The sequence below is a fragment of the Trifolium pratense genome, linkage group LG4 (genome assembly GCF_020283565.1).
Source record: "Trifolium pratense cultivar HEN17-A07 linkage group LG4, ARS_RC_1.1, whole genome shotgun sequence".
Taxonomy (NCBI): domain Eukaryota; kingdom Viridiplantae; phylum Streptophyta; class Magnoliopsida; order Fabales; family Fabaceae; genus Trifolium; species Trifolium pratense.
The window spans coordinates 55,077,636-55,094,258 of NC_060062.1; the positions used below are offsets into that span (position 1 = coordinate 55,077,636).

Here is a 16,623-nt window from a genome sequence, read left to right on the forward strand (position 1 = left end):
AAAAAAATGTATGATACTGGGAACTAAAGATTTAAAAACATATTTCAAGTGTATATTTACTACATAATTTACAAAACTACAGTTTATAGCTTTTTAACGAACCACAATATCACTGATTTTCTTCAACCCACCAAGTGATACCGAACATGCATGTCTAGTAACTTCTCTTTATCGGTAGTCACAGACTAACAGCAGTAGGAATTGTTATGGTTACCATCAACCATTCCTAAAATTTACTTTGGTGTATCAAATCTTACTCAAATGAATGCTGGAAATTAATCACGAAACACTAGTCATAACAAAACTAAAAAGAATTTATATTTACAAGTATCTGAAACATACAGACATAACAACTAGCCATTGGCTTTTGAAATCAACATACAAAGGTACACCTATACTAACATGTAATTCAGATGATACAGATAGTTTGATACAAATACATGAAAATCACAAATATAGTTGCTTGCACTGTGCTGCATCAATATCAAAGGGACAGTACGGGCACTTAAAAACTTTTGTGCTATTCTTAGACATTTTCAAGATAGATTGCTTACAGAGGACATGGCCACAGGACATCAACATTGGAGGGTTTTCCTCGGTTGCTTGTTCCTTTGAGACAGGGCAAACAAAAATTGAATGAAACTGAAATTCCTTGTCCATCTCGATCGGCACTGGTAAGTGGTTCATAGACTGCCATTCCTGCTTCTTTCCTGCCATGACATTCATAAATTTAAGGAGAGCTGGCAAAACCTGGATCCCTGCTGCTACTGTCACACTCAGCGGACTGTTGTATGATTGTCCCAAAAGATTGCAGAACTGTCTTTTAAGTTCCTCAGCCAATCTATCCCAGTTAGATGGGGAAAGTAATGCATGGTATGGAGACTTTTCAAGCTTTCCAGGCCAAAGAAGACAAGTCATAAGTTTCTGGACATCGGCAATATGACTGGTAGCAAAAGGAGAAATGTGAGTTCTTGCATAATGAAGAGCTTCATCTCTACCTCCACCATTTTGAAGTATTTTTATAAATTGCATCGAGTGAAGTTTCAACACAATGTCAGATCCACTTTGAGCAAGTTTGTCAGAATTAGTGGAAGCCCAGTTGAGGGCTGGTTCCAAGTTCTGATTCTCCATGGCTTGGAGTATTTGATACATTTCCAAGAATGGAGATTTCATAATTGCAGCAGATTCAGGCTCTCCGACTGCATTTAAAAAATGGTCCCCTACATCAAAAAGGCCCTGGCGATAAAAATGGTTGGCAATAATTTGATTTAAAGTGTGTATATCAAAGTCGATGTTTCTGTAAGCTTTTGATATATCAGGGGTGAAATATTTCTCAAGATGCTTCCCGTACTTGCTGAGTGCTACATTGAACTCCTTCTGTGTACTTTCCATTTGGCCAAGTGGAGCAATTTTAAGTACACTATCCTTCAGCTCATTCAGGACAGTTTTATAATCAAGCACTTGGTCAGTGTTATTGGCTGACTGCATTTTGTCTAAAACACCCTCAATTTCTTGTCTGATCTGATCAAACATCTCTTGAGTCTTAGAACTGGATAACTTTTGCTTCTTAGAAACTCGGTCAAAAGCATCTTTAACAGAACTTAGCTCCATGATGAGTATTAAATGTAACTACAGTTTGTAAGGCCGATACACCTGCAAAGGTTCACGGTGTTAATAAACTGAATTTTTAAGATGAACATTCCAAACTGCTTGTAATACAGTTTGCTATATTTATATTTAATTCTAATTCTAACAAAATACAAGAAAGAAGACTTTAAAAGACATCTTCATGAAGTTGTTATGAATTTCCAATAAAAAAAGTTAGGATCAGATTATGGAACAAATGATGAAGATAGACATGTAAGAAAATGTATTCTATACAAAAATGAATAGTTCAATTGTCAACATTATAAATCAAAATAAATCAACATTATATTTGGAAATGTATTTTAGTGTGATCCAATTTCATGGCCACTGCAACATTATAAATCAAAATAAACACCCTTCTTTTGCATCCCTCAAAGCATTTATGGTTCCATAAGCATTGCCAGAAAGACTCGTTAGAAATAATAGGGAAAGTCCTCTTGATTACAACTCTGCAGAATTTCAGTGTCTGCCACCTCCCTTCCCTAAGATTCCAATTCACTTACAAATGACCAGCACACCACCCTCTTAGTTAGATACATCACAGCCTATAACGATCTACCCTAACTCAACCTAATTATTTTCAACTAAGTAATTGAGTAAATGACTAAATGAGTGGACACTATTAGCAATGAAATCAGATGATTATATTCCATGCCAACATCCTTATCCTTGCTATTGATTTGGGCTTGGCTTATCCTTCCCTCCTCGAATTCAAGTCTCTTTTTTTGGGTTACATCATTCCAATTTACTCCAATGATTTGGGTTCTGTTCAACGGGTCAAAAAAACATCTAACTATTCTGTTGTTTTCCTTCTGTTTGAAACTGCTATAGCTGCATCCCTCTACACTTTATATAAAGTCCAATTTTTCTTTCCAATGCTTTGGACCTGGTCTGAAAGGCCCGTTTTCAATTCTGTTAATCATTTGTTCTCCTACCTAAACATGCTTATTACCAATTCTGTTAAACATATTGCCAGAACATTTCCCAAGGGCTTGGTCCGACATTATAGCAGTGGAAGCTTTGCCACCCAGTGCTTCGTCCTTGATGCCACCCCAAAGTTTTGGAGTTGTAGGATGCCACGCCTCTCCACCATGGCATCCACCACTGGAGTAGCAAAAACCATGCACATGCATAGTTTGCTTGCTGCTGCTGTACCATCCAGGGCCAAGGCTGAGTTTGATAGTTCGAGTGGCAGAAATGGGCCATTTGGCCTGCAAAGTCACACCACCCCAAGGCTCTGCGCTGCTGAAACCCACCTTACTTGTCATATCCCTTGAAATTCCTCTTAAGCCACTAACATTTTATGACTGCTATGCTTTTTGTCCATGTTTGACGAATCTCTTCCTTCACCACTTCTATGGCCAGGTTTGATTCCTTCATTTTTCTTACTTCGCCTTGTTACTCCTCTATCATCACAGTTCCATCTTTCCTCTGCTTTTGTTGGTGTTTCCCTTCCCGGTATGCTTTACCTTCCAATAATTATCTACATTGAACAGACATCAAATAACCTTCCTTTCCATCAAATATCGATATCATTTTCAAAAACACTTGCCACATGTCTCCCTCCATGATTGGAGCCCTGATACCAGTTAATACAAACCTGAAATTTCATTAGCAAAAATAGGGAAAACCCGTCGATTACAGCTATACCGAATTTCAAGATCCTGCAATCCAACCTCCCTACACTAAGGCTGCAATTCACTCACAAATGACTAGTAAGCTTCCCTCTTAGTTAAATACGTTATAGTCTAACACTCTAACTTACTTAACCTGATTATTAGATCCAGCTGACTAAATAATTGAGTACGACTAATTGGAGCAAATAACCAAATACAAACATAAACATTAACTAAATGAGCATCAGTTTATAATAAATGTCACTATAACTGTTATCAACTTATCATTTCAGTACTAATTAACTTTTTGCTACAAAGCTATTACCAATATTAAACAGTGATATGGTCTGAAATCTAAATAGTGATTACAAGAAGGGTTAATCTACCCCTAGGATAAATATCATAATTCATAAGCAGCCAAATCAAGTCACACAAAGCGTATAAATCAAATCAATTAGGTCTTTATCCATACAAAATTGGATTTGGTCAAATGAACATAAGATAATACCAAAACCATCAGAAATCACTTCATTTGAAAAACAATTAACTTCAGCAAACAACAAATAACAATATTTTCAATTCAAACTCCAAATTCCAGCTCATTTATCAAACAAACACCGTCAGTGCAACCAGATCAAAACACTAACAGAGTTGAAAAACAAAATCCAACATACAAGTTTTAACTTCATATCATCAACCATAACAATAATAGATTTATACTATCAGATACAATAATTTGAAGAAAAAATATGAAAAAACGCAAACAAAATCGATTATAGTGAATTGAAGAAAAACCTAAACCAGGATTTGCTTACTAAAATGTAAATAATAAAATTAAAAACAAATTAAAAATTGGTGCGAAAAAGAGGGAGAAGGAAGAGTAGCTTACTGAAAATGGAGGGAAGAGATATGTGGTTGGTGGTTAGGGCAAAAAAAAAAAGCTAGAAACAAGGAAACGGAGAAAGAGGAGTTGTAATGAATGAGGGCGGAGGCTTACGTGTTCCTCATGTGTTGTTTCATCTTTATCCACCGGCCCACTTACCCGTTTTCATTCCAACCCATAAACCCACAATTTCTAATTTTTTTTTTTAATTAAAAATTTTTAAAAAAATATTTTCAAATTCCTTTAATTTTTTATTTTTTTATTTACATTTATATCCTTACTTTTTCTTATTGACGTAGGCTCTGTTTGACAAAAATAGTTGATAGCTGATAAGCTAGCTTATAGCTAATGGCTGATAAATGATGGTGGCTCTGCAAGTGCACAGAATCGCAACCAAGTAATAAAGTGATAAGTTATCGTTCTCCACAGGGATTGTTCCAAAATTACTAGTTTCGCTTAGGAATTTAGAAAGTAAAGTTGATCTGCATTCGCTTTGTTTGTTTGAAAGGGTTTTGCATTAGAAGTTCAGAATTTAACAAGTTCTCTACCCCCACTCGATTTCCTAATATCATTGCAGAATTTAACTACGTGCAATTCTTAATCCTGCCCCCGTACCATCAGATATCAAATTTAATGGTCTCATATTGGTAAGATGAGATGTCTTTTTGGTCTTGCCTATTAATTCTGTTGTCACGGAATCAACTAATTTCCTCTAGGTTTATTCACTTAATGTGATCAATGTTAAGAATAAATAATTAAAGCAAAGACAAATATATAAAATAACTTAATAACAATTGAGCATAAACTTTATCGAACCATAATTATATGTCTCAAGTATTCATAAGGGAGTTCACCTACTTGACCTAACCTAGGAAAAATAAATTACAAAGACAATAAAAGAAAAGAAACTTATTTTTTGTCAGTCTTTAGTGGCCAGACTTGTGTTGTAGTTGCTGCTACAGGTTGGTAGCGCACTTAATGTGCCATGATTTTCACCTAGTTTAACTAAGGGTAATGTTGTTATTAGTTCTAAAATCATGGCATTATTAAATGTTCCCAAAAACACTTAAAATTAGGTAAAAACTAATACCCTATCCCAAAAACACTCACATAACCCTCTCCAATCGTCTCTCCGATTATTGTCTCTGTTTAAATCGTTAACGAACAAAACCTTGGTAGCGCACTACATGTGCCATGGTTTTCACCTGATTTAGTTAAGGGTAATGTTGTTTTTGGTTCTAGAATCATAACATTATTAGAAATTTACAATAGTTCTGACAACTATACTAAGGGAAAAATTTAACGCAATGAACGTTAAGAATAGATTGGTGGATTTAGATAAATATTGTGAAGGAGACACTGAATTTGAATATGTTTCTCACTTTTATTTTTGTTGTAGGCCACTACAAGCACAACTGTTGATTTATCAGATGTCTAATGTGATGATCATATATTCATAATATGTGAGATGCAAGTTGATTATTTTCGGCGCAAGGCTATTATATTCCATTAAAAACTTCTGGAGACAACTGGAGTGGATGATCAAAGAATGTGCAGAAAAAACTGTCCAAAGCAAGAACGTTCTCATAACGTTCTCCAAAATTTACTGATACTTGGCCTAGATCAAATGAGGCTTGCTCATTTGTTTTGTTGCGTGAGCTTCAAGATAACCATGAAAGACAGAAGTCACTTAAAATATAATTAAGATGTTTGCTATCTTTAAAACATAAAATTAAGAGTTTTCCTCAACAGAAATCTCTAGGGGTGTGAAATCTTAAAACGTAAAGTTGATTTTTTTTTACATATCTGCTACCTACATAGCGAATTTCATTCACAGCCTAAGCAACAAATAAAAGTATTTTGAGAATTTAGCCGGGCACCCTGAAGATCAATGTGGATGCTCACCTAAGCAGTGATGGCCATTGGTCAACAGGGTTGGTTCTGAGACGGCCGGATGGAAGCGCCGTTGGAGCTGCAACTAGGGTTCATAATGGGGTAGCGGACGCGGCAACTGGAGAAGCGATGGGACTGAACGACGCCATGGACTGGGTTGAAAAGTTAGGAGAACACAAGGTTATCTTCGAATTGGATTCTCAAATTATAGTGAAAGCGGTGAAAGAGAAAGCGATGATTCGAAAGGGATGGGGCTGCGTGACTCGCCGGTGCAAGCGCTTCCTTGAGGTGAACCCTGAAGCCAACATCAGATGGGTTCCTAGGGCTGCAAACAAGGCTGCTCATGAGTTAGCAAAATGGGCCGATCATGAGCCCAATAGAGAGTGGTTAAATACTACACCCCCCTGTATTTGGTCTCTTATACAAAAAGATAAGAGCCTCATTGTTTTTCCCTAGTTTGCTAATAATAATTCTTTCTTCAAAAAAAAAAAAACAATTTAGTTAACAAATCAAAATCAAAATTAATCTGCTTTTTATTTAAAAAAAAAAAATCAAGTATCAGATCTTTTTTGCTTTCACCATCAATTTTTTCTGGTTCGGAGGTCAGTTTTGGCATCAAGTGGTGCCAGCCCCCTCTGATCATAGTTGCTGACATGGTCTTTCCTACTAAATTCAGTGTCAATTACCACTGAACCAACTAACTATTAATATTTTTCCTGAGATTTTAAAGAATATTCTTTTGTCGTGTTTTAAGGGTGCTTCACTTGGAATTTAGTTTTCTTTTTTGCTTTAAGTTATTTTAGTGACCCAAAAAATAAAATAAAACCTCATCTTAAGTCTCAACTCCCTCCCCCATTTCATCTTCTATCTTTCTCGGCTCCAAAGTCAGCGAGTCAGAGGAGTTGTCAAAGGATTCATCAATCCGAGAAAGATGGATTACCACAACAAACTCATTCTTGCTCCTATGGTTCGCGTTGTGAGTTCTCTCTCTCTCTCTCTCTCTCATCTCTTTCACTTCCACGCGGAATCACAAAATTCAAATAACTTCTACTACTGATTTTAACATTTTTGTTAGGGCACTCTTCCACTTAGATTACTAGCTGCTGAATATGGTGCAGATATCACTTACGGTGAGGAAATCGTTGACCATAAAATTGTCAAATGCGACCGCCGAATCAATGGTACGTACGTACACAACCGCACTCATTCATTTCACTCTTTCAATTCTACCCACCTCTCTTATTATCAACTTTGTTGTGTTTCAATTGTATAGAATCATCAATTTCATGTTTCGGAGTTTAAACCTAATATAGAATTTTAATTTTGTTTAACTACATAAACCTCACTTGATATCACACAAGTTGAACTTTTGGTTAAATTAGTTTAAGTAATGTAACATTAGTTGGAAATGCTAGTTTGTTTTGGAGCATATGGAGTTTTATGGGAAAGGAAGAACCAGCACTTACGTCGCGCTGCCTGCTAAAGACTAACTAGTATTGTTCTAGTTATAGGGTTTTGTTAAGGAAGGAGAAAAGTGAAATAAATAAAGAGGGGTTAAATATCTTTTTAGTTTATGTCTCTATGTAATATGGGTGGGGATACATTGACTCCACGAGTAACTCTGAGATGAGTTACTCTGGTTAATAATTTATTATTAATAATGAATTCCACCAAATTTCAAGCTAGATAAATCCTCTAGAAATTAGAGTGGAGATAGTTAAGAAATCCAACCAAACCATAGATTTGAACTTAATTTGTGCAGATAACAAGTTCATACGCTGAGTTTGTTGAGAATCGCCCACGACGGTGTAGTGTGTGAAGAGGTGGAGGGAGGTAATTGATGGTGGCTAGAGAGGAGATTCATGGTAGGCAGCAGACAGCAGTATTTTGATGGATGGAAAACGTGTCTGACTGCATTGTAGGGGATTGATGGTGGTGGCTATTCAAGTTGGATATTTTCACGGTCTTGTTGGAGATGTCATGGGACTCATGACAGAGGGCACATTAACATAGCTTTTAACAAAAAGAAAATTTGGGAAAGACAAAGAATAGCATGAATCTGTGAACGGACAACAAAAGAAAAAATATATCATAGAGTGCCAGCCTTTGGGGATCTTGGCAATGAAATAGTAATTTGACAAGTTAAGGAGGATGGTATTGCTTTGTTTGATACCATATTGAAGTAATAGGGTAAGGAAAAATGAGAAAGAACAAGACATATGGATTATGTTTGGTATATGATGATACAAAAGTAAAAGCACTAATCCTTTTTTGTACAAACACTAGACTCCTAAATCAAATCAAGTAGAGAAACGAACCCTGATAATAACCAAGAGATTTGAAACAAATTATAATAGGTAATTTAAGATACTCTGAAAGGAGAAAATGATCTCAAGAGATAATCTATAATTATATCAAGATATTATAAGATAATTTTTTATCTTCTAACTTCTTCAAATTTTTTTTTTTTATCTTCTAAAAATTGCAACCGGTGATTTAGTGAATGCAAGTCAAGTATCTGTAGTTTGGGTCTTCAAATCCAGTCATTGTTGCAAATAGATGTTTGCAGAAAGCACAAAAAGAAACTAGCAATTACCTAAAAAGAAAAACTTGACGAAGGTAGCCCTATATTTTTGTGCCGTTTATCAGCACTATACTCACTAACAAATAGAAGGACAAGAGGCCCAACATTTCTTTTGCTTTATGTTCTCTGTTTACAACTAATATCTCGATAACTGATTCAAAATTTTAGTTTCTTTGTTTCTATTTTAAGTGTTTTTAGTAGGATAACTGACCCTCTAATGTTTTATTCCTCTCTGATATCTCGGTGAGAGTACTTATTAGCATGATAAAAAGAAACCATGTTGACTCTTGATATTAAAAAGTCAAATGTTTTTATTTATTTTTCTCGTGGCTTAACATCAAGTGCAAAGAGAGCGACAGAAACTTTGGAGATTCGTAATCAGTTATATGCCTGTGGTTTTTCCCTCACTCCTGTTTAGTTTTGGGTTTTTAACAACACATTATCTTACTTCTTGGACAGAACTCCTTGGATCCACTGACTTTGTGGAGAAAGGGACGGAAAGTGTTGTGTTCAGAACCTGTGATCAAGAAAAAGATAAAGTTGTGTTTCAAATAGGCACATCTGATGCCGTGAGGGCCCTAACTGCTGCTCAGTTAGTGTAAGTTAATTGTATATTTAGTTTTCCTCTGTGATATTATTTTTGCATTTATATTTGAAGTGAAATAGCGACTTATTATTGGCAGCGTACAATTTTTTTTACATAGTTAGTTGCTTCTTGGCATTAATCATGCCCTACAGAAGCTGACTGACCTTAACTAGTGTTATAAAGGTTGGTTGTTATTGTTGTTGTTGGTTGTTTATAGTTCTTTACTGATCTTACTATATTAGAATGAAAGGCCGTTGTTCGCGTATTTCATTAAAAACATGGCAATCTTACTTTTGCCTCTTCCAATTCCAAATATATCATCCCAATTATTTTATGTTATAAAATTCTATGATGATGTATGTATGATGACAGGTAACCCCTTGCTTAGTCAGTCAGTTAGGTGCAGGTTAGGGTAATGAGAGAAATAAGGCACGCTGCAAATAAATAAAAGTGGTTGAGTGGAAGATACGGCTAGTCATTTGTAAGTGAATTGGGGTGTTCGGGTATGTAGGTTGTAGAATTGTAATAGAAGAGATTTTTCCAATTCTTTACAGTAAGATATCCGGTGCCTATTATTTGCTATCAGAGATACACTTAAGATGGGGCAAGAAATCTATATTTTAAAATATGAATGATGGAGATTATTTTTGTCAAATTATTATTATTATTATTATTATTTTTTATCATAAATGTTCTGGATTTTTTCTATTATAATCTGACAGTTATCTGTGACGGATCACCGATGGTCCCTTTTATACTAGGAGTCTGGGACCGTTGTAGATTACTAGATTGCGCCGGTGCTTATCCAACACTTTTAAATAGGATTGGGTTTTATCCTTCCAACAATGAGACTGAGGTTGGAGTAGTATTGTATGGCTGTCCTTGTTTAGGACAGTGCTGGGGAACCTACTGGAAATAGTGCATTGATCAAATAGCTGCAAATAGTTATTGGGAGTATGTAACTTCAGACCACTTTACACAACACTTTTCCTTGAGGACAAGGTAATAGGAGAGACTGGAGAGTATTGATAGGTACCCCCATGGTCATTTTGTTAGTTAGTCATTTTGGGTCGGAATAATATGAAAAACATCTTAAATTCAGCTGTGAGAGAAGATCTAGGAAAAGTCCTGAATCCTGATATCATGTTCTTGTTGTTTGAAAAGCTCTAGGATCCTTCATACTTGTGACTGTGTAAGGCATGCTGCTTATAAATAATAAGAGGGGTTGTGAGGGAGAGATGACTAGTCATTTCTGAGGGCTTTAGGGAAAAGGAGGTTGTAGGCCCTTGAGATTAGATATCCAATGGCTTTTCTAACACTAAACTCGCAATTTAGTAAACATGTGTTGGCAGTTTTCTTTGAGTTCCTTAGTAAAGAAGTGTTAGTTGTTTTCGTTATGTTAACTTTTTCGTATGTTCATTTATCTTTCTTTTGGTTGTAGGTGTAATGATGTTGCTGCAATAGATATTAACATGGGATGCCCCAAGCCATTTTCTTTGAGTGGTGGGATGGGTGCTGCTCTGTTGTCCAAGCCAGAGCTTATTAGTGATGTAAGTGTAATAATTTGTTGTTGTTTTGATAGGATACCGGATTTGGGCCTAAGCTCGGTATCTGGAATGAACACGAAGTTAGTGGGGAATGCTGATGTGGTTGGTTTTGGTTTGTAGGGACAGACTCTTGTAATATTTTTTATTTAGCAAATAATACATTCAAGTTCATACTATTTTTTTCTTGGGTTCCTATTAGATTGTACTTTTGCAACATGTTTTAATCTTTCCTCTTTAAAAATCCAGATCTTAACAACACTACGGAGGAATTTGACTCTACCAGTAACATGTAAGATCCGGCTACTAAAATCACCGCATGATACAGTGGAACTAGCCAGGCGGATTGAGAAAACTGGTGTTCATGCTATTGCAGTCCATGGAAGGTAATCTCCAAATTTTCTTTGTTTTTCCTGGACCCTTCCAAATTAAGGGGGAACAACAATATGGCTGTTTTAATTTCATAAGAACTCATTTTCAAATCACTTAACAGAACCAACAAACATGCATCATTCTACTAATTAGTTTACGTAGATAAATATTATTATAGATTCACCCAAATTTTACAATGTGTTTTAAACCTCCTCTTTTATATGGTTGGGAATTCTATATGTTTGGCCAAATTAAGTAGGATAATTACTTTCTGGATATTGTAACTGTTTTCAAACAACTAAGATATTCCAAACAACTACGATATACCGAACAAACTATATTGATACATCTTTCTTAGAATTAGAATCTAATATTAGGGGAAGAAAACAATGCATAATAAATTAGGATAAGTTTACATTTTTTTTTTAATCATTTATGTTATTTTTGGGATAATTGTGTTACCTTATTTTTAGGATATCGTCTTGGTGTTATCACAAACAAATTGTAGAAAATGTCGGAAAGTAAAAAATCCACTGTCATATTGCAGTCACTATTGTAGGCAGATGGCGGAAGCCACATAGCGGTTAAAATAAATCTGTATGAAAATAAAAGTAAGCTGCATAAGAATGAAAGGTGTAATAGATACAGAATCCTATACAACCTTATGAATTGAAGGCAAAGACTAAAAGGGTGGATAAGAAATTCAGCCCTAGATATTTTGTTAGCCTTATGAAATAGTGGAGAAAGTCAACCTAGTTCTTTGCACGTTAAAATTACCAGAGGGAACCAAGTGTAATCTTGTCTTTCACATTTTCTTGCTGGAGAAATCTATATGTACATGTCACCGGCCAGTTGTTACTTCCACTTTTAGTAGAAGATTGAGAAGTGAAAGTACAGCCAGGTGGAGCCCTTGCAGTTGGAACTAATGGCAATGGAGGAAAAGAAGTTCTTACTAAGTTTGGAAAACCGTCAGATTTTGGAAACTCTTGCAAGAATTTGTCCACATTCAGGATGGATCAATTTCCTGACTTCCACCACGAGGACAAGGTGTGTCTTGAAAGTGGGGTACTATTGATAGGAGCCCAAGACTAACTTCACTGTAAGGAGTAAAAGAGGGTGCGGTGTAGGGACTCGTAGCAAGAGAAAATGATCTGCCATTGTCAAGGTAACTCAGTGGAGTAGGCAATGAATGGGTAGAGGAGAGGATTCACTTGTAAGGGGTTTAAGACATGGTAGTGTGAGTGGAGAGGAGGTAAGCTGAATTTGTTTAGGACTCATGGGAGAGATTGCACTTTCTGTTAATGTCTAGGTTATCTTATTTTGCTCTCTATCTGCATTCATGCTTTCAGTTTGCAGAATTCAGGACCTGATATCATTATTACACAGGCATGTAATTCATCATTAAACATTAATAGAGTACATTTTTTTTACTTTCTTTCTGGAAAGACTCGTGTATTTTTTTACTTTCTTTCTGGAAAGACTCATGTATGTTCTTTTTCCTTGAAGAAAGTATCCTATGTTGTAGTTATGCATATTGTCCTTCTCCTTGACTTAATTGGAGTCCTAGACAACTAAACTGTATGATGAATGCCATTTCCTTACTATTTGTTAAGTTTAGGGCAGCTTAGGGCTTATTTATTATTTTGGAAAAGGGATGCTGGAGAAACTAATAAAATAACATATGCAACATGCATACATACAACCCTAAGTTAGATCATGAATTCATTAATCGTTTATCTTTGTTGCCTTAAAATATGCCTCACGTTTTTGTTTTAATCTATTTACAGACATGTCTTAGATAGGCCCAGAGATCCGGCAAAATGGAGTGGAATTGCTGATGTTGCATCAGCATTATCTATTCCAGTTATAGCAAATGGTGATGTCTTCGAGTATGATGATTTCCAACGCATTAAATCTGCAACAGGTATCTGACAATAATTTTTCAAGATTTAACAGATTTTCAGTTATTATTGTACAGACTGTACTGCGAAACAAAAAAATTTATGTTTAGTTTATGATCATAATTTTCAGAAGTCCGATTTCTTTTTTCTGTATTTCTGTTGCAATCTAATCTCTCCGTCCTTGTTAATGAGTTCTCCACAAGTTGCAATAAAAGATCCAAGTAGAAGTGACCCAATCTCTTGGAAAGTGAGGAGATAGACCAAATCTAACAAAGTTATTTGTTCCATGACATCCATATATGGCGTATTCCTTGCCCTCTTAGGCCATGGTAGATTTCCCTCAATTCTGCAGGAATGTTTGGGCATATCCCTAGACTTAGCCTTCCCAATAGCTGTCTTGGATCAAGCCTCCAAATTTTATTAGTGCTGGTAATCTTTACATTCCCATTTGTGTAACTTCAACTCAGCTCTTTCTGGATAAAAGTGATATTTTGTCCTCCGTGTGACAACACTTGACATTCAATGCTAAGCGCTAAAGATAGAGAAGTGATTTCATAATATGATGTAGACATTCTTCTATTTGTAAACTATATATTGAATGTTGGAAACAAACACTATAATAACTCCCAAGGTAGTTCTTGGAAGATTTAGAAAGTCCAAACTACTAAAGTAACCCCAAAGAGACTGAGCTGAACTAATTTTGTGTGTGTATATTTTGGGGGTCGCAGTGGGGAGGAGGTTGTCAACATTATGTATGTATGTATCATGTATCTACCAAGGCTTATCTGGGTGCTTAATGCAAGTCACTCATGGGCCGATAAAGGTAACTGACGAGGCTCACAACTCACAAGTTCAGATTAAAGGAAAGTTAGGCAAGTACACAACTGAATCTGAAACCTGAAGATCAGGAGCTGTTTATATCATATAAGAAATTGAGAATTGAGCTTCTGAATATTATTCGATAATCTGAAAGTACAAGCTTCAATCTTGATATATGGGTTAAGCCAAAGAAATGCTAATTTGGAAATAAGGAAATACAATATACGCTAATAGTTACCTATATTATTTTCCTAATAATTAAAGATACCATTCTACTATTAGAGATATCTACATATTCACAACAATTATGTTATGTGTGTTTATTTTTCATCATGATAGAGACTGGCAACTCATTTTTCATATTTATTTTCTAATTGACTTGGTTTGGCATAAGGTGCCTCGTCGGTGATGGCTGCAAGAGGGGCACTTTGGAATCCTTCAATATTTTCACCTGAAGGCAAAGTTTCTTATGAAATTATGGAAAAGGAGTACATTAGGAAGGTAACAATATTTTTATTCAACATTAACTACAACACAATCACACACATATTACCTTTTATCATATGTACCTTGAGATGAATGATAATCATATGAATAGGCGGTTTGTAAACACAGATTAGACTTTTATTCTTTCAGTTCTGTGATGTTTCCAATTTAGATGAATGAATTTAGTCTCATACTGCTTGTGGATGGCTATCGACTTGTGGGTGTCATGGTCCTAACTACATGTGCTCTTTTCTATTTTTGATTTCAGTGCATCTTGTGGGATAATGATATTAGAAGCACCAAGCATACATTAAGAGACATGAAGTCACATTATACGTCTCTTGAAGTCCCTTTTTGGAGGGCTGTGGTTAAAGCAGAGTCCACAGCAGATGTAGCGTAAGTCTATTTATTTGTTGCTTACCTTTATGCTTGCAATATATGTTGTGTTGACTACGAACAATGTTTGTTCAATATTCACAAGCTTGGCGTTTCCAATCACTTTTCAGCGACTTTAAACTGTGTCATATGTAAACAAATAAAAAAAACATGAAATTCCTTAGGTGTCTACTTGATCATGGGGTAAAATCCTAATCAGGCTGTTTTCAATTTCATTTCACTTTAGCCACTTTCCCCTTCCCCACATAAGGTCTTAGACCTCCTTATAATTATAAGGGTCATGCTAAACAGTGCCCCCGGGGCACTTGTTAAGTATACCTAAAAAGGAAATAAAAAATAAAATTTATATTGAAAAGACAACTTTTTGTACTTTTGAGGCATTGAGTGTACGCATTTCGAGACAAAATTTCTATTTTAACATGCTTAACCAGTGCCCCGGGGGCACTGTTTAGCATTTTCCTAATTATAATAATAAGAGTAAAAGTAAGCAAAGGAAAAAAAACATATACAACAAGAGCTCGCCAATCTCACTGCATGTCTCCGAAGCAAGGAGGATCTGAAATAAACCTAGACCTGAACACTAACAAGAAGCCATGAAAATATGTGTGTCATATACCTAATAGTAAACCTAGAGAAAAACTTTTGAAAAATGGAGTATTTTTCTCCAACTCAGGATGCCAAATGGCGCTGCCTTGAAAACTTACCCTTGGTCGAAACCCCTCCAAACACTTAATTTATAGGCCTTACCAGGATTCACATAACATCCACTTAACTAGCTTCTGGCTTTGGGATTAGAGTGAATCACTAATTTAATCTCTGAAATTGTAGTGTTGTCAATTTAATCTCCAAAATTATTAATATTTCAAAATAGTCTTTGAAATTGAAAATCTTCATTCATATTAGTTCTTTTGGATCACCCATTTGGTCCCTAAGATTGTTTACCAGGGACTGATGTGATTAAGAATTTTCAAATTCTGAGACTAAATTGGTGAATCACCCTTTGGACCCCCATGACGTGCTTACTTGCTCATACAATATAATCCTTTTGTAAGCTACATGTAAAAGCCTCTCACCCATGGTTTTTTAAGCAAAACACTTTGTAAAAAGTTTTTTTTGGTCATATTTTAGAAAAAAAGTTTAAGTTTTTGTCTTATGACAATTTTTTGCTTGTGTATCTTGTGTCTTTGTTTCTTTATTCAATAGAAAAAGTTATTCAATAATGTTGAAGCTTGTAAACCATCTTCACATTATGTTTATTTATATTACATGTACTAGATGCTCTTTGATGTTTCAGGGAACTCTACGGGGAGCAAGAATACTACAAAGAACACTACCGATTAATAAAATCAGATTCCAACAAAGGGTATAGATAATTTTGTTTTGTTACAGAAAAATTCATTGGCAGAATATGAAAGCCTTGGTTTGGATTATTGTACCTCCCAAGCTAAGTAAACCCTTGCATTATTTATTACTCATACACAACCTAATATTTCAAGACTCTAGAATTTGAGGATGGAGCTAACTTGATCAACCAATACCTGCAAGCATGGACATGGACAATGTTAGAGACTTTGTTCATGAATTGTAATTTATTTAAGGAGTTGCAATATTTTTTTGTAGAAATGCTCTTAGTAACGTGAACAAAAATGAGATTGACTCATTCTGTATTTAGCCCCATTTTTATTTTTATTTTTTATTATTATGAAAAACTCATTGTTTTTACAGCTGGTATAATTTTATTTTTTATTCCATTCTTTGGTCAATAGACTCCTTAACAATAGGCACATGGATATTGGTGGATAGCTGCTGTTGAGGAGGTGGATAATATTATAACTTATTATTAGTTTAGTTGTGTTTTTTGGATTTAAATTGTGTAGACTTTTTTTTGTATAAAAA

The 16,623-nt window shown here is 35.3% G+C and overlaps 3 protein-coding genes across 3 annotated transcripts; 2 read left to right on the top strand and 1 right to left on the bottom strand.

The window, feature by feature from the left end:
• Positions 1-296: 296 nt before the first annotated feature.
• On the bottom strand, positions 297-4,297 carry LOC123923311 (protein RMD5 homolog). Its single transcript, XM_045975996.1, has 2 exons — positions 4,153-4,297; positions 297-1,653 (listed from the first exon to the last, which is right to left on the bottom strand). The coding sequence occupies exon 2, from the start codon at positions 1,609-1,611 to the stop codon at positions 448-450; it is 1,164 nt and encodes a 387-aa protein (XP_045831952.1). The 5' UTR covers positions 1,612-1,653; positions 4,153-4,297; the 3' UTR covers positions 297-447.
• On the top strand, positions 2,973-6,495 carry LOC123922948. Its single transcript, XM_045975604.1, has 2 exons — positions 2,973-3,105; positions 6,080-6,495. Exons 1-2 carry the CDS (start codon positions 2,973-2,975, stop codon positions 6,493-6,495), a joined length of 549 nt encoding a protein of 182 aa, XP_045831560.1.
• Positions 6,496-6,790: 295 nt separating this feature from the next.
• Positions 6,791-16,449, top strand: LOC123923741 (tRNA-dihydrouridine(20) synthase [NAD(P)+]-like). The gene is made up of 9 exons (XM_045976463.1): positions 6,791-7,015; positions 7,115-7,220; positions 9,083-9,221; positions 10,651-10,759; positions 11,003-11,139; positions 12,913-13,049; positions 14,240-14,346; positions 14,600-14,727; positions 16,022-16,449. Exons 1-9 carry the CDS (start codon positions 6,971-6,973, stop codon positions 16,098-16,100), a joined length of 987 nt encoding a protein of 328 aa, XP_045832419.1. The 5' UTR covers positions 6,791-6,970; the 3' UTR covers positions 16,101-16,449.
• Positions 16,450-16,623: the final 174 nt, after the last annotated feature.